Raw genomic sequence first — 24,425 nt, 5'->3', positions numbered from 1 at the left:
GATTCAGTCAGGAAAACGCTGGGGGGTTTTTTTGTGTTGTTTGTTTTTTTTTTTTTTTTCTTTCTCCTTTCTGTGTTAGTTTGTTTTTCCAGTTAGCTGTATCAGTGCAAGGGGCACAGCAGGAGTAAGAGGCTGGGAGATAGCAAGTGAGTGAATTCAGGCTGTTGTTCTTAATTGTGCTTTTAATTGCTGTTCATTTGGACCACAGGGATGCCTGCCTGCCCAGTGACAATGGGGAGCCTTCCCTGCAGGACAATGAAATAAAGAGCATTCCCATTGCCTCCCAAGCAAGACGGGACGCCCGTGAGTGGGAAGTGCCGTGGTGGCACATGTCCAGCATGATGTTTGGTTGTGTGGAGACCTCACAGCACATCGTGCTATCTGAAGGAGGCCGCAGGGAAGCTGGGGAGGGACTCTTCATCAGCAATTGTAGTGACAGGACAAGGTGGAACGGGTACAATTTGAATGAGAGGTAGTTTAGGTTGGATATTAGGAAGAAACTTTATTACTGTAGGGGCAGTGAGGCACTGGCACAGGCTGCACAGGGAGGTTGTGGATGTGCCATCCCTGGAACTGTTCAAGCCCAGGTGGGATACAGCCTTGACCAACCTGGTCCAGTGGGAGGCCCGTGGCAGGGGGTTGGAAAAGGTCCATTCCAACCCCTTAACACTACGTCTCCATGTTGGTGTGTGCCTCAGTGAGATGCTGCCAGCCTGGCAGGTCTATGTGCGGGGACTCCTGCCTTTGGGACTTCCACTGCCTCAGGGCAGAGCCCGTGGAGGCAAAAATCGCCTCGAAGGCTTTTCTTTTTTCCGGCCTGACACCGCCGTCTCCAGTGGCGGGGGCTCGCAGAGCGCTCCAGGGAGCCGCACCTCCGCCCTTCACAACACAAACCAAATCCCGCCATTTTGCGCCCCCCTGAGCCGCCCCCCTGAGACGCCCCCGCCCCACGCCGCTGTCCCGCCAGTGCGCGTGCGCGGGAGGCGGGGCGGTGTGCGCGCGTGTGCGCGCCCCGCCCCTATATAAGGGTGGGAGCGGGCGGTGCCGGCGGCGCCGCATTGCAGACGAGTAACCCGCCGGTGATTATGGCGCGGCCGCTGATCCTCGGGCTCAGCCTCCTCGGGCTCCTGGCCGCCGGTAAGCGCTGCCCTCCGCCTTCCGAGCTCCTTCCCCGTCAGCTGAGCCCCGGCGGACTCGAGGAGAGGTTCTCTGAGCGCCCAGCGGGACGAGGGCAGCGCGGAGGGGGGAAGGCCGATCCTAATGCTGTTTGTATTCCCTCAACAGGACCCGCTCCCAGATCCGAAACAGAGGAAGCAGCGATGAGGGAGGGTGGTGGGAGTGGGGCTTTCAAGGGCTCCTTCGGGATGGCTGTGGTGGAAATGCTGTGTTTGGGGGAGGGCGGGTCGCCCAAAAATAGCCCCAGGGAAACGCAGGGAGAAGCGGGGAGTCCCCGTGAGGATCCGGCCATTCCCGCTGCTGGTAGGGAAATGACTTCCCGATGGCACGAATCGGGCAGCTCAGACCCCAGGTTGGTAGGGACGATTGGGAGAGACTGTTTTTCCTGCCAGCAGCGGTGTTTATCTCCGCCGCTTCAGGGATAGATGGCTGCTAATCCTCTTGCAGATGGTGGGAGGTTGCCTTTGCTGTTGTGTTTTTGCATTAGGATCTTCTGCTCCATATGGAAAATTCCACTTATTCTGCTGCTCGCTGCCTCGGTACCTGTTGTTGCTGAGGTGAAAATGATGGGAAGAATAGATGATACTCTCCCTTTAGCTGTAGGATTAGAGGTTAGAACATGTGATGCTTGTGTTTTGTACATTGCAGAAGCTTGATAGAGGTATGGAAATGGTTCATAGTCTGATGAGTGGTAATACACCTTTAGGTTGTGGGGTGGAATAGCCAGAACCCCCAAAATGTAAGGATGTGATGTGCACAGTTACTTGGCGAATTTTCTTCTAAATAAAACTATTTTAATCTTGGAGCTTATTTGCTTACAAGTTTAACCTGCGGCATTTCAAAAAGCTACCAAGAGAAAAAGCCCGACTGGCTGTTTAAAGGCCACAGGAGTAACCTGCTGGCATAGCACAGTAAATGACCCTGTGAAATTTTTCATGATTGTACTTTATTGTAGTTTTAACGTCATAAAATCATAGAATGGCCTGGGTTGGAAGGGATCTTAAAGGTCATCTAGTTCCAACTGCATGCTGAGGACAGGGACACTTTCCCCTAGATACACTGATAATATTTAATATGCTGATATGTGGGCTGTTTAATGGATTATCTCAGACTCTTCAGTCAGGAAGCAAGAAAGCAAATGCCAGCTTTCACTCTGCATGTGTATCTGCTTTAATAGTGTCTTTTGAGTCTGCTCTACACTGGGTTAGCTGCCATCAGTTACCATTCCTGGGACTGTTTCTAAATCGCTGAAATCATTGCAGTTTCTTGTGCTTTGGAAATGAAAAGGCTTCACCTTGAACTATCCACCAGCTTTCCCTTTAGTGTATTTAGGGAAATGGTAATGAGAAACCAGTTCAGCAATGAGAGTTTGCTTGGCCTACATGTTAAAGGCATGGTATGCAGCTGAGGGTAGCAGGAGACTAGTCAGGCCTGTTTTTCCTTAGGAAGTCGCTCTTTTAACACAAATAAACAGCTGTCTTTTTTCACCAGAGTTCTGAGTGCTAATTGCCTCACCTACCATGCAGATTTTCCTGAAGATTTTGCTGTGACTACCTGAAACACCGTTTTCGTCTGCTGAGCTTGCTAATTAGCTGTGTAAAAATTCAGCCACCCTTGTCAGATCCTAATGGAGTCACTTGGCTGCCTTACAGGCCGTGAGGGTTTTTGGTTGACCTACTTACAGAGCTTCCGTGCATCTTCCCTTTAAGGGAGATACAGAGGAATTAAAGCAGGCTGTACAGGTCCTGGCACCTCCGGACTACTGATGCGCACTCTGATTATTCCGTGTCTTTGGGGCCAGGGAAGGAGGAGGAAGGCTGGCTGTGTTGTTAAAGTGGGACTCAGTTTCTCTTTAACTGAATATTTCCCCCCTTTTCCTAAATTAAGTTAAGCTGGGAGTGGAAAGTAAAAACTTTGAGGATATGTTTTTTTTCACATTCACCCTCCCCTAAAATAGTAGACTTAAAACCTCGTAAGGAAGGAAGATTCAAGTTAATGTGTATTTTATCTAGGAAACACTGGTCAGAACATCTGGGGACAGGAAATTTGTAGGCTGAGTTAGCCTGTCTTGGATTTTCTTGAGGATGCGAATAAAGCAGGTAATTGGACTGTGTTCTGTAGTTTGCAGGCTTGTTCTGCTATCAGTGTGGTTTCTAACAAAGAAAGCCAGGCTGCAGCCCACTGCTGCAGATTAAATTAGGAGAAGAGTGGAGGATGTCTTGTATCAGCAATGGTGTGTCTAGCAGGACCAGGGCAGTGACTGTCCCCCTGTGCTGGACACTGCTGAGGCTTCACCTCAAATCTTGTGTCCAGTTCTGGGTCTTCACTACGAGGACACTGAGGTGCTGGAGCATGTCCAGAGAAGGGAACAGAGCTGGAGAAGGGTCTGGCGGGTAAGTCCGGTGAGGAGCAGCTGAGGGAGCTGGGAAAGGGGCTCAGCCTGGAGAAAAGGAGGCTCAGGGGGGACCTTCTCACTCTCTGCAACTCCGTGACAGGAGCGGGGAGCCAGGTGGGGGTCAGGTTCTGCTCCCAAGGAACAAGTGACAGGATGAGAGGACATAGCCTCAAGCTGTGCCAGGGAAGGTTAAGGTTGGAAATCAGGAGAAATTCCTTCTTGGAAAGGGTTGTCAGGCCCTGAAATGGGCTTCCCAGGGAGGTGGTGGTGTCACCATCTTTGGAGGTGTTCAAGAAACATCTGGACCTGGCACTCAGTGCTCTGGTTTGGATGACAAGGTGGTGACTGGTCACAGGTCGAACTTGATGATTTTAGAGGTATTTTCCAACCTAAATGGGGCTGTGATTATATAAAAATAAAACCTGTGTTTTGTTGGAGGAGTAACTGGATATGAGGCACTGTCAGGCCATCACATACCGAAGCAGGTGCTTTGATAGCACACAGTCATGTGCCCTGTGCAAACCTGCCCTTGCACAATCCCCTCCTTGTTTGCTGGGGAGGTATAAATAGAAAGGGTTGCTGTTGGTTGTGTCTGGAGGAGCTGAGCCAGCCGTTCTGCCTGCTCCCAGTCACGCCTGGCCGAGTGCTCCATTGGAGCCGTAGAGCTGCCTGAGCCCAGTGCGGCCTTTCTTCACTCCTGATTTGTGCTGTTTGTGCACCAGAAAGGAGCTGTTCTGGGAGCCTCCAAACACCGAGATGATGTGGAGGCTGGAGCGAGAGAGAGGGAGCTTGTCAGCAAAACTGGATCTGTCACCTGATGTCAGCTGAGGCTTCCCAGGAGGCTGGACTGTGCTATTTCAGGGAAGGCTTTTCTGGTATAAAGTGCAGGGACATTTTGATTTGTATCTGTGGGGGAGCAGGACCAATTACTGCTGCTTGCCATGGGTTTTTGTTTCAGTATCTCCTGTAGATCTGATTCTTCAGAGCAGGTTGGGGCAACGCCTTGGAACTCTGTGGCATAAAAAGAGAGAATTTGTTTTTTCTGAAAGGATTCACTCACTTTCTGTTTTATTTTTTTTCTTTATGGAGCAGCTTTTAAATGCAATTCATTTGCTGCTATTAAAATATCAGAGTTGCTCTTGCAATTTAAAAAGGCTACGTTGAAGTGTGTGTATATATTTCAGGGCAGTGCCTCTCTGTATATGGTCATGGGGCAGTGTTTGGTTTCAGCTGCTAGATAGCAGATTTTCCCAGTCTTTGTGCTGTGGATATGTTTGTCTGGGGAAAAGGGGCTGTTAAATACAGGATTGCTGCAGAGACTCATGAAATCTGTCCCCTGCATCCCTGCAAAAAAACCCTCAGAACAAAAGCAGAAAGAATGGAGATGGACAGCAAGTATGCCCAAAACATTTTTGTGTATTTCTTCAGGGATGTGCTGCAGGGAAAAATGCTACTCATAACTTTTTGGGAATATCTTATCATACTGTATGGGACCACTTACTCCTGATGACTACCAGGTGCCTTAGAACATCCACTTCTCTTCTTGATTCTGCCATAGAAAATCTCAGGCAGAAGTCAGGCCTTGCTTGGCAACATACGGCCAAGTTGGAGATTATTCTCTTGCAACCTTTGTGGTTACCTGGGACAATTCACTGGGCCAGTAGAGGTGATTTTACTGTCCCACCTTATCCAGTTCTCTGCTCTCTGTAGCTTTATTGTGGTTGCTTGTACCTACACAAACTGCTTCTCTTGCCATGCTTGTCTTCTGGTGAGGGCAGCAAGGGAGCACCTGAGGTAGAGGCAGTGTCCAAAAATGAGAATGAGCTTCCCACTTTGGGGAAGACCCTGGTTGTGGTGTTAACTCCAAATTAATTTCTTGCCCATCACTCTAGTTAGAAATGTTTCAGGCTTGGTTTTTTGTCAGTAGATACTGAACAGGAAGACTCATTTTTAACTGGAATGCTGAAAACACTAGCCACATTTCCTCCAGTTTTTCTTCAAATTGCCCGTAATCCCTCAAATGTTATGGTCACTTTTACTGCCTCATTAATCCAGATGCATAGAGTAGCCCTTTGGCAAGAGTCACTGGTGTGTGATGCAGTTACGACTTTTGAAGTTTTACTCATTAACTGACCAGAGAGGCTGTGGAGTATTGAGCCCTTCAGATAACTTTAGGTTGGGGTCACTCCTTCACTTCTTGACACTTTGTAAGCTTTGGTAAAGAGAGGTTGATCCCTCTTGACTTCTTTAACTTAAACACGCTTTGCTTTTGCAAGTATCAAAGGACATGGGGAAAAGTCAGTAACTAACAGAGCACAGATGGCAGAGGCTGATGCATTCACTTGGTCTGTGGTGTCTCTGGGAAATAATGAATGACTTTTTCTAACATTGCAAGTAGGACAGCCTGAGAATAACATCCCTCCTGATGAATAGGTTAATACACTTGGACAAGTTGGACTGTCACAAAAACGTAAGAGTTGACAGCACCCCAAATGATCTTCACATTTTACTTCAATCTGTTGAGTTGAACAGCAGCTCAGCACTTTCCTTGAGGTTTTGCTTTCCAAATTACAAGTTAATTTGTCTGTAACCAAGGGTTTTTCTAGCAGTTTGGTTTGGAGGAGGCTGGAGTCTTCAGGTTGAATTTCTCTGTGTTCTGGATGGTAGTTTTCTGGTTCGTCCTTTAGCTCTTTAAGGTATCTGGTCTGGGTCCTTAGTATCCCTGTTCACTGATGCTTATATAAGGTGTTAACTCTAAGTCTCATTTGTAGCTTCAGTGTAGCTTTGGAGGGGATTTCTTAGGATGTTTTTCTGAGAATCTAAGGGAAAAAATTCTGACTGGCTCTCCGTGGAAGAAGAGTGACACAAATGCTTGAGGGAAGGGAAGGTGTTTTCCAAGAAAGGTAATTGCCTAGCGGTTTTCCTGTAGCTGTCCTTGCAGAATGATAATCCAGACATTATAAGCTTCCTTTTAGGTCCCTGTTTCCTGGAGAGGAGTGGAGAACTGAGCTGTGCTTTCACATGCGAGGCTCTATAAGCCAAGTGGAAAAGGTGATATTTTCTGAGGGTCCATCACCTCTATTTCTCAAATTTGTGTCTGTATGTTAGGATAAACTTGGTAAAGCAAAGGCTGTTTTTCCTTAAATTGAAGAAGCTACATCTGAAGTGGTTCAAGCAGGGAGAAACCAGTGAAAAGGACAAGTAGAGAAACACCTTGGCCTTCACAGATAAACTTGTTTGATGCTCTAAAAATAGTGGCTTGCAAGAACTTCAGGAAACAGGGGCGACAGGTCTTGGTGGGCATGACATGTGACTGTTGAGAGCTAATCTACAGAGAAAGGAGAAATCTATTAAAAAATAGATGACCTTAGATAAGGAAGAATATATAAAATAGAGATGCCAGAGATAACAAAGAAAGTAATTCCCTTGGGTTTTTCCATCAAGCATTGAGAACTCTGTGAGGTAACTGATGGTGCTTTGCTTTCTCTTGGGTTGCTGCTGTGCTGGGGATGTGACGTACCATGTTAAGGTGTTGCTCCTTTTGTAGCTAAGGCTATTTGGAGGGAAGAGTTAAAACTGTTTGTTCTGAGGCAGCACAAGGTCTTAACACACTTCACTGGCATGTTTGCTTTTGTTGTAATATAAATGTATGAGGGAAAAATTCTGTTTCATAGTTAAATAGGAGAACAAGCTAAAAGGAAAAAAGTGGTAAAGAGTTTCCAGCTATTCTTTTCTGAATCTGCAAGATCTGAATTAATGCAGCCTTTTTTAAGCTTTGTTTTTGTTTTTCCCAGAATGTTCAGAAAAGGAGGGTGGATTTTGTTGCAATGAAGGTGTATCCTTTCATATTAGATACAATATTTCAAACAAAAGTACTTCCACCTAATACAGAACAAACTAATAAAAGTTTAACTGTGTTTGAAGTAACTGTGGAAGGTGTCAGAAAAGAAGCCGTGATTAGTGTGTGTCGTCTTTATTCTGTAGCTGCTCTAAAATGTGCCAACCATGTGTGGCCCTAACAAGCAGATTTGCTTAGTCACTGTGTGACTGGAAAGTTCTGTACTGAAAACATAAAATTTAGAGTTGTCTTCTCAGAAGAAAAGAACTTTGCCATGTCCTTTGCAGCAGAAAGGGCACTGCTGTTCCATCATTTTCTGTTTTCTGTAGGTAAGTTCATCTTGTAGGTTCATCCTGTGCTGTAGCTGATTCAGGTTTCTTGAATCTGTTGGCTTTTTTGACAGAAAAGTCAGGAGGTATAGTGGCATTTCCTCTTGCCCTGATGTTGTGCAGGAGGGAGGACTTTAAATAATACCAGTGGGAAAGTGTTTGGAGTGCGCACTTCCATCCTAAAACAGTTTTTAGTGTCCACTGGCTTAGGAACATCTTACTTCTTCTGCCTCTTAATCCCTGTTATTTTCAAGTTCTTGTAAGATTGTCTTTGGTCCTCTCTAGAGGATGGCAGATAGAATTAGTGTCCTTATTGTCAAATTTGAGGTGACTGTGTGCCCAGTGGCACTGCTTTGAGCAGAATCTGAACAAAGTGTTGCTGTTTACACCCCTTCTGAGAAAATGCTTCTTCTTTCAAGGTGGTGAGATGTAGTGCAGGGAAACAGTGCAGTCAGAGGCATTGAATAGTCAATGCACTGTCAAAAATCAATCTAATTTTAAGACTTTTTCTTTTCCTTCTTGTGAACAAGTTGGAGCATTGTGACTGTGTGAGCATCTGATACAGAAGCCGTGCAACAGGAAATTTGTGAAAAACACACAGCCAACAAAGCTGATAAGTAAAAATAAATCTGAAGCATAGTATTTTTTAAATGCACTTAATAATGACCTGTTGTTAAGGCTGTGAGGAAGATGGAACATACATTGTTCTGAAGCTGGTACAGATCTGAAAAGTCATACAGTGACAGGATCTTAAAAGTAAAAAAGCAAACAAAACCAGAAAGCTCACTAAGAGCCCGATCAAACTAGTGCGAGTGACAGCATGAATGCCTCCATTTGGCTTTTAACACTCTCCTAAATCAAGAGTTTGATAAACTGCTTGGAATAACTATTACTGGAGTTGTATAGTTCAGTTTTGTGTCTATAGTATGTTTCAATGTAGGGGGGGTAATTGTCTTTTGATAAAGGCATACGTTAAAAGCTGTACTTGTAAACAGTTGGGAACCCTTAATTCCACTGTTTAAAGTCCAAGTCTTGATTGACTTTATTCAGAGCTCAGCTCTGCCTTCCAGAGCATTCCTACCACTGTTCAATGCCAGTATCTGAAGGGGAAGAATAACTTTCCCTCAACCAAGTGTATTCTTGTTAATTGTCACTCTGCCAGAGCTGACAGCTCTTTGGCTGGCCATTCTGACTTTGAAAATTAACTATTCTTAGTGCTTGCAGATCAGTAATGCTGGAGTTTAGAATAGGCTGTAAATACTTTGCTAACCATACGTTATTAGAAGCTTTGAAGCCTTACTCCTGCATTCTCCCAAGCAATACCAGTGTGCTGTACTGCTCAAGAATAATATGCAATGAAGGCTTTTGGCTGGGAAGAGAGGGTGGCAAGCATCAAGCTCTTGTGTAAAAGATTAGGCGTGCAAAGCACATTTTTCTTAAAATAAATGGGTCATTCCTCTGAAATCCAGTATAAACAGTCTTTATAAATCAACAGCTGAGAAGGCTACAGAATGCCACCTATAAAGCAGTGTTTCTCTGGCTGTTTGATGAGTGGTGGCCATGTACCTTCTAGATGCACTGGTAATTCAGCTTTAAATCAATCCTCTAACTGCCTAGAACAAGACATGAGAAATGGAAAAGTGATTGTTCATCTGTTGTAACCTTATTAGAAGCTTCACAGCTTAAATCCTGCCTGTTGGTGGACAGTGTAATTTGCCAGGGTTTTGTAATGTGTGTTGATGTAAAGATAGCAACACCTGTATAGCTAATAGGTTTGAACAGGTTTGGTTTATTTTTTTGGGTTTGTTTTTTTTTTTTATTTTTATAAACTTTGACAGCAGTGCCTTGTAGGCTTGGATCATGGTGGATTTCTTGGAGCCTGTCTGCTGGAGCCTTTCAGGAGTTGTTTCTTGATTGGTTAGTACAATGTAGGGCATTGTCTCCTGAAGATACAGAGCTTACTGACAGATAGGATTGTTTCAGAAACTGGTAGAAATTGGGTGTCAGGTCCAGACAGCATAATTAAAAAAAAAGAAGCTTGGAAAGTCAGTGAAAATGTGCATTTGAGTCACTTGTCCTACTGATTACTCATAGTGCAGATGTTTTACAATTCTTTACCAGGAGTGTCCAGTAAAGGTGTGCTGTGTCTTACTTGAAAACTTCATAGGTTGCAGGGCAGTCCCACATGGGATGGGAGGTAATGTCCAAAAAAGGACTGGTACATTTTTTCACCCCCACAGATTTTTCTGTACGCAGTTGAAGGCCTGACCAAGAGGAAAAAAAGGAAGTGTAAGTAGGTTTAGTAGGTTTGATAACTATGATAGAACATTCCTTAAGAGCATTCTTAAAGCTTTCTATTTATGGTCAGTGTTTTGGTCTGTACCTGCTCTTAAGTCTTCCATGCAATATGCACATTGTTGTGGCTCCTAATCTAATTTCTGTCCTCACTCTCTAACTTGCTGTGTGAGAACAGGATGGTTCATGTGCGAGGAGGAATGCAGACAGCAATTGCAAGCTGGTTCAGAGTTGAAGTGGCAGTAGGACAGGAGAACAGGGAGGTTGTAGCTTTGGGAATCAGCTGAGGAATAGATTTCTATAATGAGCAGTTTTTCTGTTTTAAGTCATCTGGTAGTTCTTGTGTGCTAAGCAAAGTGAGGTTTTGTATTTTGGGATTTTTAAAATTTTTTTTACAAAAGGTGGATGATGGGGGAAGGGACTGCTGAGGTGCTGAGACTTGAGTGCTTCATGAGGGAAGTTCAACTGTTGTGGCTTTTCTAGTTTTTTTTTCTTTGAATCTCTAATCAGAGTTTGGGACACGTAAAAAATTGCTGGATTGAAATTAATAAACAGGTGGCTGTACTGCTTGCTTTGCAATGGGAATCATCCAAGCACGCAGCTGGAAAGGTTGATTCTGTTTCTCTCTCTGGCAGCTGTGGCAAGCCCTGTCCTGTGGCAGAAGGAATGTGTGAAGGGGCCGGAGGTGTGGTGCCAGAGCATTCGCACTGCGTCGCAGTGCGGGGCGGTGAAACACTGCCAGCAGAATGTCTGGAACAAGCCTGCCGTGGTAAGTGTCAACCTCTGAGACCTCCCAGGCCCACCTGGGGCTGAGGTGGCTGGTTTCCATATGCTGAGGAAGATTTCTCAAGCCTCTGATTGGAGTTAAGTGCTACATCTGACTCTGTCATTTAGGTGCTAGATAAAGGTTGCTTTTCACTGCTCTGTCTTGCACAACTTGTCTGCTGACTTCTCCCGTGACCTGTTGTACAATCACCCAGTAATGTATGGAATGGAGCTTGTGGATTTCGCTTGTTCCTCTTTATTACTGGCTGCTCCTAATTCATAGGAATCTTTTCCAAACTTGAGCAATTATTATGAAAAAAGCTGTGTATTTCTTTAGGTCTTTCTTCAAAGGTTACAATTCCCAGAAAGATGCAGCATATGCTAAATTATGAAAGTCATGACAGTAAATAATAGTACCAATATTACATTCAGTGCAGCTTTTCAAGTTGCTTTTGCACTAAATGCGAGGGCTGCTTTACTAGATGTAGCTGTAGTTTGGGTATTGTTTCACAATTTTCTAGGGGAGAAAAAAGGTGTTTTACTCACAGATGCATTCAGTCCACATTGGCTGTGTCTGTGCAGAGGTACTTCAGTTTAAGGAAAAACAGGGGAAGGGAGGAATGTCAGAGCACCATTACAATGATTGAAGCTGCCTGAAATGTTCTAAGATTACTAGCAAGTATGAATGCACTGAAGAAAAAGGTAAAAGAAGAAGGTGTCTTGGGGCAATCAACTATATTATACTTCAAGGGACTGGGACAAGGTGAAATGAGCAAGTGGTAGCATGCCAGCTTTTTCATACAGTGTTGGTTTACTGAAGAAACTGGAGCTAGACATGCTTGAAATAGCCTCACTCTTTGTTTAAAAATACCTTTTCCCACCCTGGCCTCAACCAGTATTTCTTCCTTAACTTAATTCCAAATCTGTTTGTTCTTTTCGTTGTTCTTTTCAGTTGTTCACACACTGCTCTTACAGGGAGTTAATTCTTTCTCCAAGTAACTCTCTGCTTTGCTCTCCAGAGCAGTATTCCCTGTGACTTGTGTAAGGAACTTGTGACGGTGGCTGGCAAGGTTTTGAAGGATAATGGCACTGAGGTAAGCAGAGCTCCTTTTCTCCTCACCCCAAAACACTATTTGGTTTCAAGATCTCATGGTGAGGGGGTGGAAGAGTAGTCTGTTTTCCTAACATAAGCAGCAGATGTTGAAAGTGCGTGAGGAAAAGTCTTTTAAACAGCCTTTACTGGTTTAGAAATTAGCACATTCTAGAGCCTCCCATGCCTTAACACATCTGTGATTGACTGTAGATGCTTAATAAAATTGTTCTTGTTCCAGTGGGGCAGCAGTCTTAAAAGGTAGGGCACTGCAGTCTCTAGGAGTGAGTGGTTAACCAAGTGAGTAAACCAAGCGGCCTTCATTTTGGTTTGTGAGCACTGCTTTCCTTTTTCTTTTGTCAACCTGTGAGTTCTTTGGATAAACAAGTCACTGTCCCAGGAGCCCATAAGTTCACTTTCTGCTCTTAAATGTAAATGTTTGGTTCTGGTGAGGCTGGACTGTGCAGGCCACACGAGCAGTGTTACATGTTTTTGCTGTGGCATGGTCTCATTGAAGGTCCAGAACTGGGGAAAATATGTCTATAGTGTAGAACCTTATTCTAGTTTTGCTTGTTGCTACCTGGACCTACCTGAGTCCAAGGAGCTAGTTTCAGGCTTTGTATTGAGCATTTTGGGAATGGAAGGAGCATTTGAGAGAGAGATAATCTATCTATGCTCACCGCATCTTTCATAGGATGAGATCCGCTCTTACTTGGAAAAGACGTGCGAGTTTCTTCCTGACCCAGGCCTGGTCTCTGAGTGCAAAGAAATTGTGGATTCCTACCTTCCAGTTATCATGGATATGATCAAGGAAGAGCTTGTAAGTAGATAACAATTTTCAGCTGTTAGTATTAAAAGTTGTGCTCCTGTTGATGCCCAAATTTCTCTTCTGCGTAAGATTGTGCATATGATCTTTCAGTCCTGTGTGGATCACTGGTAGTATTAGTTTGAAGACTGCTTCCTTGCTGTGAAACATTTTCCCTGTCTTACCATGTTTCAGCTGAATGACTCTCTACTCTGAGCTTTAAAAGTGGCATCAGTTTGGAGCTTTATGTGTGTATCTTGTCTCCCCTAGGATAAACCTGAGGTTGTCTGCAGTGCCCTCGCTCTGTGCCAGTCCCTTCAGAAGCACCTTGCAGCAGTGAAGCTCCAGAAGCAGCTCCAGACCAATAAGATCCCAGAGCTGGATTTCTCTGAACTGGCATCTCCGTTCATGGCTAACGTGCCTCTTCTCCTTTACCCTCAGGACAAGCCCAAGCAGAAGCCTAAGGTAAGGGTGCCAGGGCTGTTCCAGTGTGGACCATATGTATAATCTCGGATTAAGTTCTACAGTCTGTAAAGGCAAGTCTTCCGCTGTGCTGTTGCCATCCAGGACTGTGGTAATCAAGCAGGTCTTGCTGGAAACAGTTTCTTCTGAGAGAAAGCTTGGCAGCAGAGTTGAAAGGAAGAACAACTCTTCCCATATTTTGAGCAACCTGCTAGCTGTGCCCCTGCGGGGATGCATTTGTCTCTGAATGTAGAGGTGACAGACTGGATTGGAAAAGAGCAAATAGTTGACAAAGGGGGAATAGATGAGGCAATGAACTTGGGTGCAGAGGCTGAGTGTTGACGGCAAGCTGGGGTGTGGGAGTTGAGCAGTGACTGGGTTGAGAACAAGCTGCTGTGGGTGGAGCAGATAAGAGCTATGCTGGATTTAGAAACCTCCCCACTGTGGTCTGTAACAAAACCAAGAGATTTGAAGATTGGGTATCTTAACTGTTACCTCTGCTTTGAAGCCAGGTAGGTACCTAATCTCCATCTAGTGGCTGGTGCGCACACCAGCAGTAGCTTGTCTCCCTACTAGCTCAAGCTTCAAAGTATTCTACAGGGTGTTTATTAAGGTTTGTATATTGCTCAGAATAGCTTGTAAAACTTGGTAGTAACAGAAGCTTCTAAAACATGTCATGTGAAGTTATGTCAGCTTCAGTGTCCTTTCACTCTTTGTCCAGGCGAGTGGGGATGTGTGCCAAGATTGCATTCAGCTGGTCACTGATGTTCAGGAAGCTGTGAAGACAAACTCCTCTTTTGTAAAGTCTTTGGTTGCTCATGCCAAGGAGGAGTGTGACCGTTTGGGACCAGGGATGTCCGATATGGTAAACTGTCCTTTTTTGTTGAAAAATTCTGTTCCGGTAAGCAAACATAAAATAGTTTGCTCAGTGCCTTAATCCCCTGATCATATTCTCTATTTAATATCACAAAGGAGACTGATGCATGTGTTAACACAGTAGAACAATAACACTAAAATTGTAAACTTAATGGTCAGGAAAGTTGGGTGGGGTGTGTGGGACTGGAGAGGAGGAGAAAGACTCCAGATTGCTTTTAGCCATTAGAGGCCTTTTTCACAAAAATGGTCTGGCTGGGTAATGTGGTCGTATCAATGAGGGGGAGGGCTCTTTGACCTGAGAGGAAGAGAAAAGGCTAAGCAGTTAACTGTGCAGCAGTTTAGTAACCTGCAATGCCATTTTGTATTTGGGACAAGCTCTGAAAGACCTGTTGTTATGAAGTAGGACAGGTAAATTAATACCTTGAGATGTATTAGAAAATTCTAGATGAACTCTACAGCATGAGTGGTTTGATAGTCACGAGACTTTCTTTTCCCAATTCCTGCAGTGCAAGACCTACATCTCTGAGTATTCGGACTTGGCCATCCAGATGATGATGCACATGGTAAGATCAGCAGAGTGTAATATTTGCTCTCAATTAATTTTTCTGGCTTATGTAGCTGGCTTCTTTGGGAACAGGAAACATGCACTGCAGTAAAACTTTGGGGAGAGCCCTTGCTCTGTAAGTCTTGGTGTTAATGCTTTGAACTTGGTGTTTGACTGAATAGTAATTTCAGTTTCAAGATGCTTTCTTCAGCACTTTTCCTTCCATTTTATAACCACTTCTGCACTGCAAAAGGCACTCTAATCCTTTGAAATGTGAAGATACATTACACATGTTCCTTTATATTCTTTTATCTCAGTCCTGTACTTACACCACTTCCCCCTCCCCCAAATACTGTGTTAAGGATATTAGAGTTGTCTTTGTCACAGTTTTGCAAAATTTGCTCACGTGTTAGAGATAAGGTGTCTCCTGGAAGCAAGGCTAAACATCCTTCTGGAGTTGCTGTCTCAGGGCTTCTGCTCTCTGGGCTCTTGGCAGGAGCCATACAAAGTGAGTGGTACCTTCTGCAGCAGCATGCATTTACCTCTGACCACCTCGATAGCACCTCTTTATCCAGAGAGCTGAGGGCCTTTAAAAAAAAGAGCTTAGCCTTTCCTTAGAGAATGCAGTCCCTAGATGCCACAGGTGACACAACAAATTACAGGTGAGTTTCTGAGTAGAATATGTGGCTGACTTGAACCTGAAGTTGGCAACATAGTGGCCTTTTTTTGTTTCCAGTTGCTAAAGGCTACTTAGAAGCTCATTGTGTTTCTTAAACATTCTGGGGAGAAGTCAATCTTTGTTCCAGCAGCACTAAGTTTCTCATTTTAAGCATTGCAGTGCAGTGTGTGGTTAATACCTGAAATTGGAATATGACTACACCTTGTATGCATCTAAGTGTTGTCCAGCCTCTTTGGAGGTAGTCTTGCCCACAATGCCTTAATAACTGCAAATGAATAATGCTGGTTAGCACTGTGCAATTAAATGTGAGTTGCTCTAGCTGAGGATCTTTGGGGTGGGGACTGTGTCATATTCCATTATCTTCGTGGAAAGAATTTATGCAGTTCCAAGTGCTTGACATGTTTTTTTCTCTTAACTGTTATCTTAATTTCTCCTTTCTTCCTCTGTCTCCAATCTCCCCTGTCAACAGAAGGATCAGGTAGGTGAGCAACTTGCCTGTGGTGGTAGCCTGCTTGTAGTTCACCCTTTGCTCTTAAAGAGCTTGTGGTTCACTTCTTGCTCTCTTAGCTATACACATGGTGTGATTGTACTCAGTGCTGACAGATACAAGGGATATTTATGTGATTAAAACAGAGAAAGACTATAGGCTTCCTCTGGTGCATCAGTCCTACTTCCAGCTCCAGATACCACTTTGTGCTACTAAGATTTCAACTTGATTATGCCTTGGCCAGTAGACCAGAAAATATCCTCCCTCTTATAGAAGAAGGATAGATGTGGAAAAAGCATGCCAGTGGCTCCTGTCAGCTGCTGGTTTGAAGTCTGGGCTCAAAAGGGCTTGGAACAAAGCTGTCCCCAGGTCTTTCCTTGGTTAACCTTTAAATCCAGAACAATGGTATAGATGTTTGAAGTATATGAATTGAAAAGATGAAGGCTTCCTAGAGTAATTTGGGCTTTTAATTTCACCTGTCCTGTGAGACCTTGTGTCTGTCATGTCTCTGTGAGAGAACGTGTGTATGTGGGTGTTGCTGTAACATTAATACCCAGAACTGCTTCTGACAATGCATGAACCAAAGGGCTTGATTTAGGGGTGCTGCCTGGAGTAGTCTGAAGCAGCACAGTATCTCTGGTGTGCTGCTTTTGCCTGTGCATGAGATTGTGGCATGATATATTAATATTAACTCTAGGATAAACCTCTGCTGTGAGAAGCTTGTGACAGGTGATATGTGATCTTCTAATTACCTATAGGACCAAGGGTGTATTTTTCTAGCTTAAGTAGACTTCAGGTGGGAAAATTCAAGTTTTGTGTCTCACTCTGTACAGCCTTTCTCATTTTGGGTATCCTCCTTAGAGCAGTTTGCCTCATATCTGGCATTTCTTTGTGCATTTAGTAGTGTATGTTTCAAAAAAAAAGTGCATGAAGAGTGTGTTTCTTTGAGAAAGACTTAGCCTTTCTAAAGACTGATACTGTTTGCTGTTTTCTCTTACTGTGAGAAGAACACGTGAAGTTCAGTTGTTGCAGTACAAATGGTTAGGCTTGAGTTTTAACAAGCTCAGCTTTTGTTTCTTGTAGGCTGTGTTCAGTAATGCGAGAAACTGTTTCTGTTTGCAGAATGTGATGTTTCTGGCAGCTTTAAAGAAGGTAGTTTGTGGATGAGGAAAGAGGTTCTTTCTTCTAGGCATTTCTTTCAGCTTTTGGGTGAACTCTGAAGTCAGGATAATTGACCTCTCCTGTGATTACTTAAAGCTGGGGAGCAGCTTTGTGGATGCAGGTCTGATGTGATGCTGCTGGTGGCCTGTTTTGGTGTTGGTAGCTCTTATGTCAGCTCCTTTCGAAGGGCGTGGGTAGTGTGGCTCATGGGACGTGGTTTTTTAAATGGGGGTTTTAACCTCTTCCTCTTTAACAGGAGCTGCTAAATTTCATCCAGTAGCTGTCCTGCCTATAACCTTACCAAATGCTTTGGCAATACTTGAAGTAGAAGTAGTCATGAAACTTCTAGTTGTGTTGGAGCCTTTTAAAATTTAGAGCCCTGCTCACTGGCTCTGTAGAAAGGGCAGAGACTTCTAGACTTTTAAAAATTGCTTGTACATCTCTTTTCAGCAACCAAAGGACATTTGTGCCATGGTTGGGTTCTGTTCTTCTGTGAAATCTCTTCCCCTTCAGCCTCTGGTGCCAGCTCATGTGGTTCATGAGGTGAAAATGGAAACTGTGGAGGTAAGATGGGGTTTTTGTACTTTGCTTTCCTTTTTGCTTTAGTATAACAAACTCAGTGAAGCAGAAAAAGATGAGCTTTTATGCACAGAATAATCCAAGTCTTTCTGCATATAAATTCCTGGCCTTTTCTTGTTTCTGATGCTGATTTGTGAAGTAGGAAAGCTGATGATTTGTTTCAAAACCAAAGCTACAAGGTAATGCTTCAGGATTGAAAGGGGAACTCTTGTTCCAGCAGTTCTGAGTGACACCTTAAATGTAAATTCTTAGTTTGAGTTTTGCTCTTTGTTTGGAGTAATACTTTGATCCCTTTTAAAAATGGGGCAGCACTCTCTATATGCAGACGGGTGATCAGAGTCAGAATGCTGAAGCTCTTGAGTTTGAAAAAGCGCCTTCTCCAAAGTTTTTTTTGTGAACAGGAGGGTGTCTCAATTCTAGGAAATGTTGTCCTCCATTAAGGTATTGTAAAAACCACTATATATTTCCCTTGATTTCTGTCTCTGTGGGATTGCTTATTTCTTTGTGTCGACTAAATTCAACTCCTTATATAGCCTGGGGGTTGTAGTCTTGAAATTAGTCATACAAAAGGCCTGTTTATTCAGACAGGCTTTTTGCTGAGACCTTTGAGGTTGGCTTTGGGTTCTGTGTGACCTTTTGAATACAGCCCAAACTGAGCAGCTAGGTGAATGCTGTTAGGAATTGTCCCTGTCAAGTGGGGTCCACTGCTGATGTATTGTTTGTGTATTTCTTCTGTGTACTCAGAAAGCCGTAGTTCAAGATAAGACTTTTTCCTTGTGTGAAATCTGTGAGACCATGGTGAAAGAAGTGACTGGCCTCTTGGAGAGCAACAAGACAGAGGTGTGTGAGTTGGTGGGCATGGTACCCCTTCCTAGGCTTTGGCTGAGATGGGGCCGTACCGAAGGGGGAAGGAAAGTTAATTTTATTGCCTGTTTTCACAACAGCAAAATTTCTGTCCTGGGTGGGACAAAAAAAGATACGCTTATGAACTGAGTCAAATTTCTCTCCCTCATTTACTCCTCCTCCCCTGTGCTTCAGGAGGAGATTGTGCATGAGATGGAGGTGGTCTGCCGCCTGTTCCCGGGAAGTGTCAAGGACCAGTGCAAGGACTTCATCGAGGTCTATGGCCAGGCTGTGATTGACATGCTCTTGGAGGCAACAAATCCTGAAGCTGTGTGTGCCATGCTGAAATGCTGTGCAGCTGGCAAGCTTCCCCAGCAGCCAGGTGGGTGATGAGGGGTCTGTAGTGTTCAAAATGAGCTGGTTCAGCTATGATGAGCTCTCTCTTGAGGACACTGCAGATACTGCCTCTTTTCTTCTCTTTGGGGGAACTACCCAAGCACTGATGTTTGGTTTGTTTTTTATTTTTCTCAGTTGTAGTGAAACCTGCAGGTGGCTTCTGTGATATTTGTAAGATGGTGGTGGCTTATGCAGACAAAGAGCTAGAGAAGAATGCCACGACAGCTGAAATCGAAGCGTTGCTGGAAAAAGTCTGTCACTTCCTGCCAGAGTCTGTCAGTGATCAGGTAAGGTGTTTGTGCAGGAGGCAGACTAAAAAGCCATGGTGTTGGTGGTTGGGAACTGTCCCTTTTGAGTTGTTTGGTTTACATAGGTCCTAACAGTGACAATTATGCTTAACTTTATTTTCTGAGTGTTTTACCTGACAGTCTGTCTACATGCTAATTTTAGGTTCGTCTCTCAAGTGTGTCTGCTTCTGCTATAAATGTCCAGGTACTCCTAACAGAGGTCTCTGTGTTTGGCCAAATGCCTTGTCTGTGGCTGGAGACAAACTGTCCACAGGTGCAGCTGGGACTGGCTTGTGTCCAGCAACCTGACCCTTCACAGATTTTTCCCTTTACTAGTTAGCACCAAAGCATAATAACTTCTCCTGTGCAGTAGAGCAAAGAAAAAAGGGGGAAAAGACTTGATCTGAGGCAGCTGAATGACCTTGCAGACCTTGCTGTGTGGCAGTCTGCCTTCCAGTCAGGAAAAGGCAGATGGAGATGAACAGAAGGATGAAACACAGAATCCTGGAATGGTTTGGGTTGGAAGGGACCTTAAAGACTAATTCCAACCCCCCTGCCATAGGCAGGGACATCTTGCAGAGTATTTGGGAAAACTAGAGAGCAGCTTCTCTTGCTGGTTTTTTAACAGCCTTCTCTGCTAAAGACTGGGAGGAGTTCGGGGTGCAGGGGGTTAGGTTTGCTCAGTTCTCATCCTTGGGAGTTGGCAGTCCTTTGAATAGATGTCTGCTTTTAAGGGCCTGGATTGACTGGCTGGATTGTTGGACTAATTTGCAGTCAGGAAAGGTTTGCCTGGAAATCCTCTGAGGACAGTGGGTGGGAACAGTTGAAGGTTTGGTTGTTTTTTTTTCTCAACACTCTTCCTGTTCAGGGGATTAATGAAGTAATTGGAAGTAGGCTGCTGTAATTTCAGTGGGACATCTGTTAGACCACTGATACCAAGATTTACCTGAAAATCTTAGTACGTGGCTGCTGAGTATCAGCAAGTGGCAACTGCTTGTAAGTTTACTGGGGATAGAATATAGAGGCTTGAAGCAGCTGTGGAACAGCTCTTCCTGCTGTGAGGCTGTTTAATAGCTGTGGTTGGTTTATTAATTGATGCCATTCATCTCTGCTGAGAGTGGCAGCATCTTCCTTAGCTCTGGCGGTGGCCTCTCCACTAGAGGGAGAGAGGCTGTTCCTGGCAGAAAGTGCTCCTGGTGCTGCCTGGTCTGAGGGAATTAATAACTTGAGTCCAAGTGCTTAGGAGTCCTTGCTACTGTCCTGCTCAGGATGTTTGTCTCCAGCTGGTTCTGTGTGCTTTTCTCTTGAGATAGGAGTGATCTCATGATCAGAGATGAAGCTTTGCAGTCAAAGCTTCTCCTGCTTGGTTCTTTTCCCAAAGCCTGTCCTGTTTGGTTCTTTTCCTTGTGATCCCTTCTCTCCTCACAGCCTGTCTGCAGGCAGCTGCAGGCAGGTAGGAGCTAGCAAAAACAATGTAGTTGTGTGATTAGTGCCTGACTCCTTTGCCGTCTGCAGAGCTCAAGCCTCTGCTGTATCCTTGTGGAGTGTGTCCTTGGGGTGTTCAGGGTAGCATGCAGGCATGCCTGCTGCAGACCACACATTCCTCTGCTTTCAGAGGCTCCAACAGAAGAATCTCTCACCCTGTGTTTTGTTACAGTGTGTGCAGTTTGTGGAACAGTATGAACCCGTGGTTGTGCAACTCTTGGCAGAGGTGATGGATCCCACTTTTGTTTGCACTGTGAGTATTGCATTTGGTTTTATTGAGTGCAGGCTCTGATACAGTCCTGCCTACTGTCCTGGGTGCCTTTCAGTGCCCAGCATGCAGAAACTCCGCTGGAATCAAAATCAGCACGCTGAATGCTTAGAGCAAGCCCCTTGAGCAAGGCCTGGGGCTTACTGCCTGGGCCTGACTGCCAGCCTAGCACAAGGAAGGGCAGAGGGAGAGAGCTGCCAGTGGTTATCCACTGCTGAGGTTCAGCGACAGGGTGTTGTGATGTGCCCTGAGTGTGGTGGGAGGTAAAGCGACATTTCCTGAGAAAGGTCCCTCTCTAGAAGACCTGTTTTTCAAAACTTGATACGAAGGAGTTGCAGTAACTTAATTCTCCCCTGGGTCAGGTTACAGCTTTGTGGCTGCTGGTTCAGCTGCAGGTGTGACCTCAGTGAGAGCTCCTGCAGCTCCTGCTCCTGTGCAGCTTCCACACTCTGAGGTAGAAGCTCATACATAAGGCTGGACTTGAGATCTCTTGGTGCAATTAGAAAGATGCTGACTGTGCTGCTCTTTTCCCAGAAACTCGGAGTCTGTGAGTCAGCTAAAGAGCCTCTCCTGGGGAATGATGCCTGTGTCTGGGGTCCAGGCTACTGGTGTAAGAACATGGACACTGCTGCTCAGTGCAACGTATGTAAAGCAGGGTTCTGCCTCCAGTTTCCTATTGATCTTTGACAGCTCCTTCTGAGCTACTTTTGGCTTGTACCAGACTTTGAAGTGGATGAATTCCAGTTGAAAAAAAAAACCAAATGGATACTAGTTTGATTAAAAGGTGTTTCATAGCTCTTAGCTTTCCTCTTCTTTTTGTATCCCCCACCTAGCTGCTAGTATTTCAGAATCTATAGTAAGGTACAGTGTCAGCTTTATATTTAGTTAGTGTTCCTGCAGCCAACAGACCATGTCACAATCTCTCATCAGGCTCTAAAAATTGGCTTCCAGTATTGCTTTTTCTGCCAGGCCTTAATGGCTAAGGGTCATCAGCCTTTTCCGAAAGCTCCTGGCTGGTGGGACCAAGGATGTTATTTATTCTAGTCCTCTTTGAAATCACTTACTTTAAGAAAAACATATTTACTCCCAAGATCTTGGCTCAGGATAAGGTGTTGAACTGCTTGTTTGCAAACTGGCTTTTTTCCACTAATATCAGCTGTTTCTTCCCCTTTAGGCTGTTGATCACTGCAAACGTCATGTGTGGAACTAGAAGAAGAATTTCCAGTTCTGAAGGTTTGCCATGGCTCTTAGGAAATGTGGGCCGAGGTTGGCGGAGAGCTGTATCTCACCTGTCCCTCCTCTCTGCCTCATTAACAATTTGACCTTCAAGTTCCTTTGTTGTAACTCTTCTGTAGCAGTGCTGCTGTTGAAGGATCAGATCTTCATCGTTGACTTAACAAAGATATTCCCGATTGTACAGTTTAACTCATTATGCTCCTAAAAATAGTCAGTGTGTTGTAGATTTTTTTTTTTTAAATCGGTAGGCTGAAGTGGTTTTTTTATGTGCTGGGAACAATGACAGAGATGATGAAATGAGACAAGGCTCTTATATTTTAATTTTAAAAAAAGAACAAGGTAGCAACTAAACTTTCAAATGTCTTTCTGTAGGCAGCATTGGGAAGATTTTATATGCTTTGCATTTTTAACATCTGGCTGGAATGTTTCTTTTCTGTGTATGGGAACTCTAAGGAATAATGTTGAATCTGGAAATCCTTTCAGCTGGAATTTTCAAAGCTCTACAGATCTAGAGGAGGGGGCTTTGTGTGCCCAGCTAACTTTCAAAGTAACTGGTACTTTAAAAGATGCATTTGAGTGATCACGCTTGTGGCTCATGGTGTTGTTAAAGCTAAGGAAAACCCTCCCTCAGCCTTTGATCACATCCTTCTGATTTCCTTGGACTACTTGGTCTCAGCATGGGTGTTCTGCTTCCAAGCCCTGTCCAGCGGGATGTCAGTCTCCTGAAGCATGCTGGCGTACCTGAGGAATGACTCTGTTTTTTCTTAACCTAGTTGCTCAATTCTGCTTAGTCTTGCAGCTTCCCACAGGCAGCCAGCTGGGTGCTGAGGAGGAAGCATGAGCTGTCACTGGAAGATGGAGGAGAATCAAGTCAGCAGAAGCTGGGAATATGTCAAAGGGAGTTCAGCATTGAGGGCAGAATTTTTGGAAAAACTGGTTTTATTGTAAACTGTTTGTTCCTTGATGTGCTTTTTCTCTCACAGCATATTTCAGTCATCTGAAACTTGTGAGGTGCTGTGAGGTCTGGGGGCACCTCCCCCTGCTACCCACCAACTCTCACTGACACCCTTCTGAGTAACTGGAGGTATGAGTTATCCGGAGTTCCCATTTCTGTTGGGAAGTGTAGCAAGCAGAGATGGCAGGTGGTAGGAGCACTAAAGTAGGTATTTGAAGCTCTGCTGGCACACTTGACAGCCTGCCTTTCAGACCTCTCTGAAATTCCACTGAAATGGCCTGAAATCCCAAAAAACAGCCTTCAAGGCAGACTACTACCCTGGGAACATGGCAGGCCCTTGATGTGAAGGGTCCTTGGGAGTGAGAATCCTGCTTGTATTCCTTGGGATGGGCCTTGCATTGGGTGTGCACTTCTGATCACGTTAATCCCCCCAACAGAGGCACCGAAGTAGCTCTGAGGAGACCTTGGGAAGGAGCAGCTGGGCAGATGTGGAGCTTTGAAAATTCCAGTCCTGTTCAGAAAGATGCTGGTAGCTCCTGCTGTTCCTGTGGTGTGTGGGGCATGCAGGAGCTTCCCTAACAACGCTGTAGCAGCAAGTAGAGTATTTTTCCTTGGAAAACCACGGGACTGCTGGTTTGTGGTTGATCTGTGTACGTACTAAAAGCCTGGGCAGTGCTAACAGATGGCAGCAAAGGTTGGTCTCTCCTGTTTCCTGAATGCTGAAGCACTCATGGCTTTAACAAGAGGAGAAAAAAGGAAAATTTTCGCTAAAGACATAAAATACCTGCAGCTTTCTGTCCTGACAGGCTTGTGCAGTGGTTCTGGTGGTGTATCCCAGCTGGGGATAGAGCAGATAGGAAATGGGCTCTGTTCTTTTGGCATCGCTGCCCTGGAGGGACGGGGTGTGTTACACCACGGCACAGAGGGGTGGCATGTGGTGTTCTAAACTGGATGGTGTGGATCTTTCTTGGGGGCAGGTGGAGCTGCACTGACAACTTGGCAGGTTGGGAAGGTTTTATTTTCTTGGGGTTTTTAGCAGGATTCATGCTGGTGACCTGCTGGGCAAGGCAAACCAGGGGAAGTCCTGTGCTGCTGCTGGGAGTCCCTTTAGTTTTTTCCCTTCCTGTGGACTGTGGCACCTGACCTGCTTGAGTCATGCTGGGGGGACACGTGCAGTTGCTTTCTAAAGAACATTGTCTTGATTTTTTCTTTTTTTTTTTTTTTTTTGCACAAAAGCTTCCTTAATGAACAATAAAAACTTCTGTAAACCGGTAAGTTCATGTGTTTCATTTTTTTTCATTGGCAAAGGATCTTGTTGAGGTTCCGTGTGGCTGCAGGGCCAAGAGAAGGCACATCCCAAGGTGTCACTGGGAATCTGGGACTGAATGGATTCAGGTTCCAATTAAGCTGCATGTCCCATCAAGCCTTTGTTCTGCTCAGCATGGTTGCAGGTGGAAGAGGCTTGTCTGGGATT

The 24,425-nt window shown here is 44.8% G+C and overlaps 1 protein-coding gene across 1 annotated transcript; it reads left to right on the top strand.

The window, feature by feature from the left end:
- The first annotated feature begins 1,033 nt into the window (after positions 1-1,033).
- Positions 1,034-24,226, top strand: LOC138112225 (prosaposin). Its single transcript, XM_069018962.1, has 14 exons — positions 1,034-1,137; positions 10,669-10,802; positions 11,818-11,892; positions 12,583-12,708; positions 12,964-13,158; positions 13,877-14,020; positions 14,538-14,594; positions 17,353-17,466; positions 18,226-18,321; positions 18,520-18,706; positions 18,856-19,007; positions 20,665-20,745; positions 21,295-21,402; positions 21,935-24,226. The coding sequence occupies exons 1-14, from the start codon at positions 1,086-1,088 to the stop codon at positions 21,968-21,970; spliced, it is 1,557 nt and encodes a 518-aa protein (XP_068875063.1). The 5' UTR covers positions 1,034-1,085; the 3' UTR covers positions 21,971-24,226.
- The last annotated feature ends 199 nt before the right edge of the window (positions 24,227-24,425 follow it).

Source organism: Aphelocoma coerulescens, chromosome 6 (genome assembly GCF_041296385.1).
Source record: "Aphelocoma coerulescens isolate FSJ_1873_10779 chromosome 6, UR_Acoe_1.0, whole genome shotgun sequence".
NCBI lineage: Eukaryota > Metazoa > Chordata > Aves > Passeriformes > Corvidae > Aphelocoma > Aphelocoma coerulescens.
The sequence above is the reverse complement of the archived record's forward strand: the minus strand, read 5'-3'. Positions and strand labels throughout refer to the sequence as shown.

What these genes read in the sequence shown, in the direction of transcription:
- LOC138112225 (XM_069018962.1), top strand. Translation starts at nt 1,086, where the DNA reads ATGGCGCGGCCGCTGATCCTCGGGCTCAGCCTCCTCGGGCTCCTGGCC. An exon ending in AGCCCAAGCAGAAGCCTAAG is followed by an intron (nt 13,159 to 13,876) that starts GTAAGGGTGCCA and finishes CTCTTTGTCCAG; the next exon opens with GCGAGTGGGGATGTGTGCCA. An exon ending in ACACTGCTGCTCAGTGCAAC is followed by an intron (nt 21,403 to 21,934) that starts GTATGTAAAGCA and finishes CTTCCCCTTTAG; the next exon opens with GCTGTTGATCACTGCAAACG.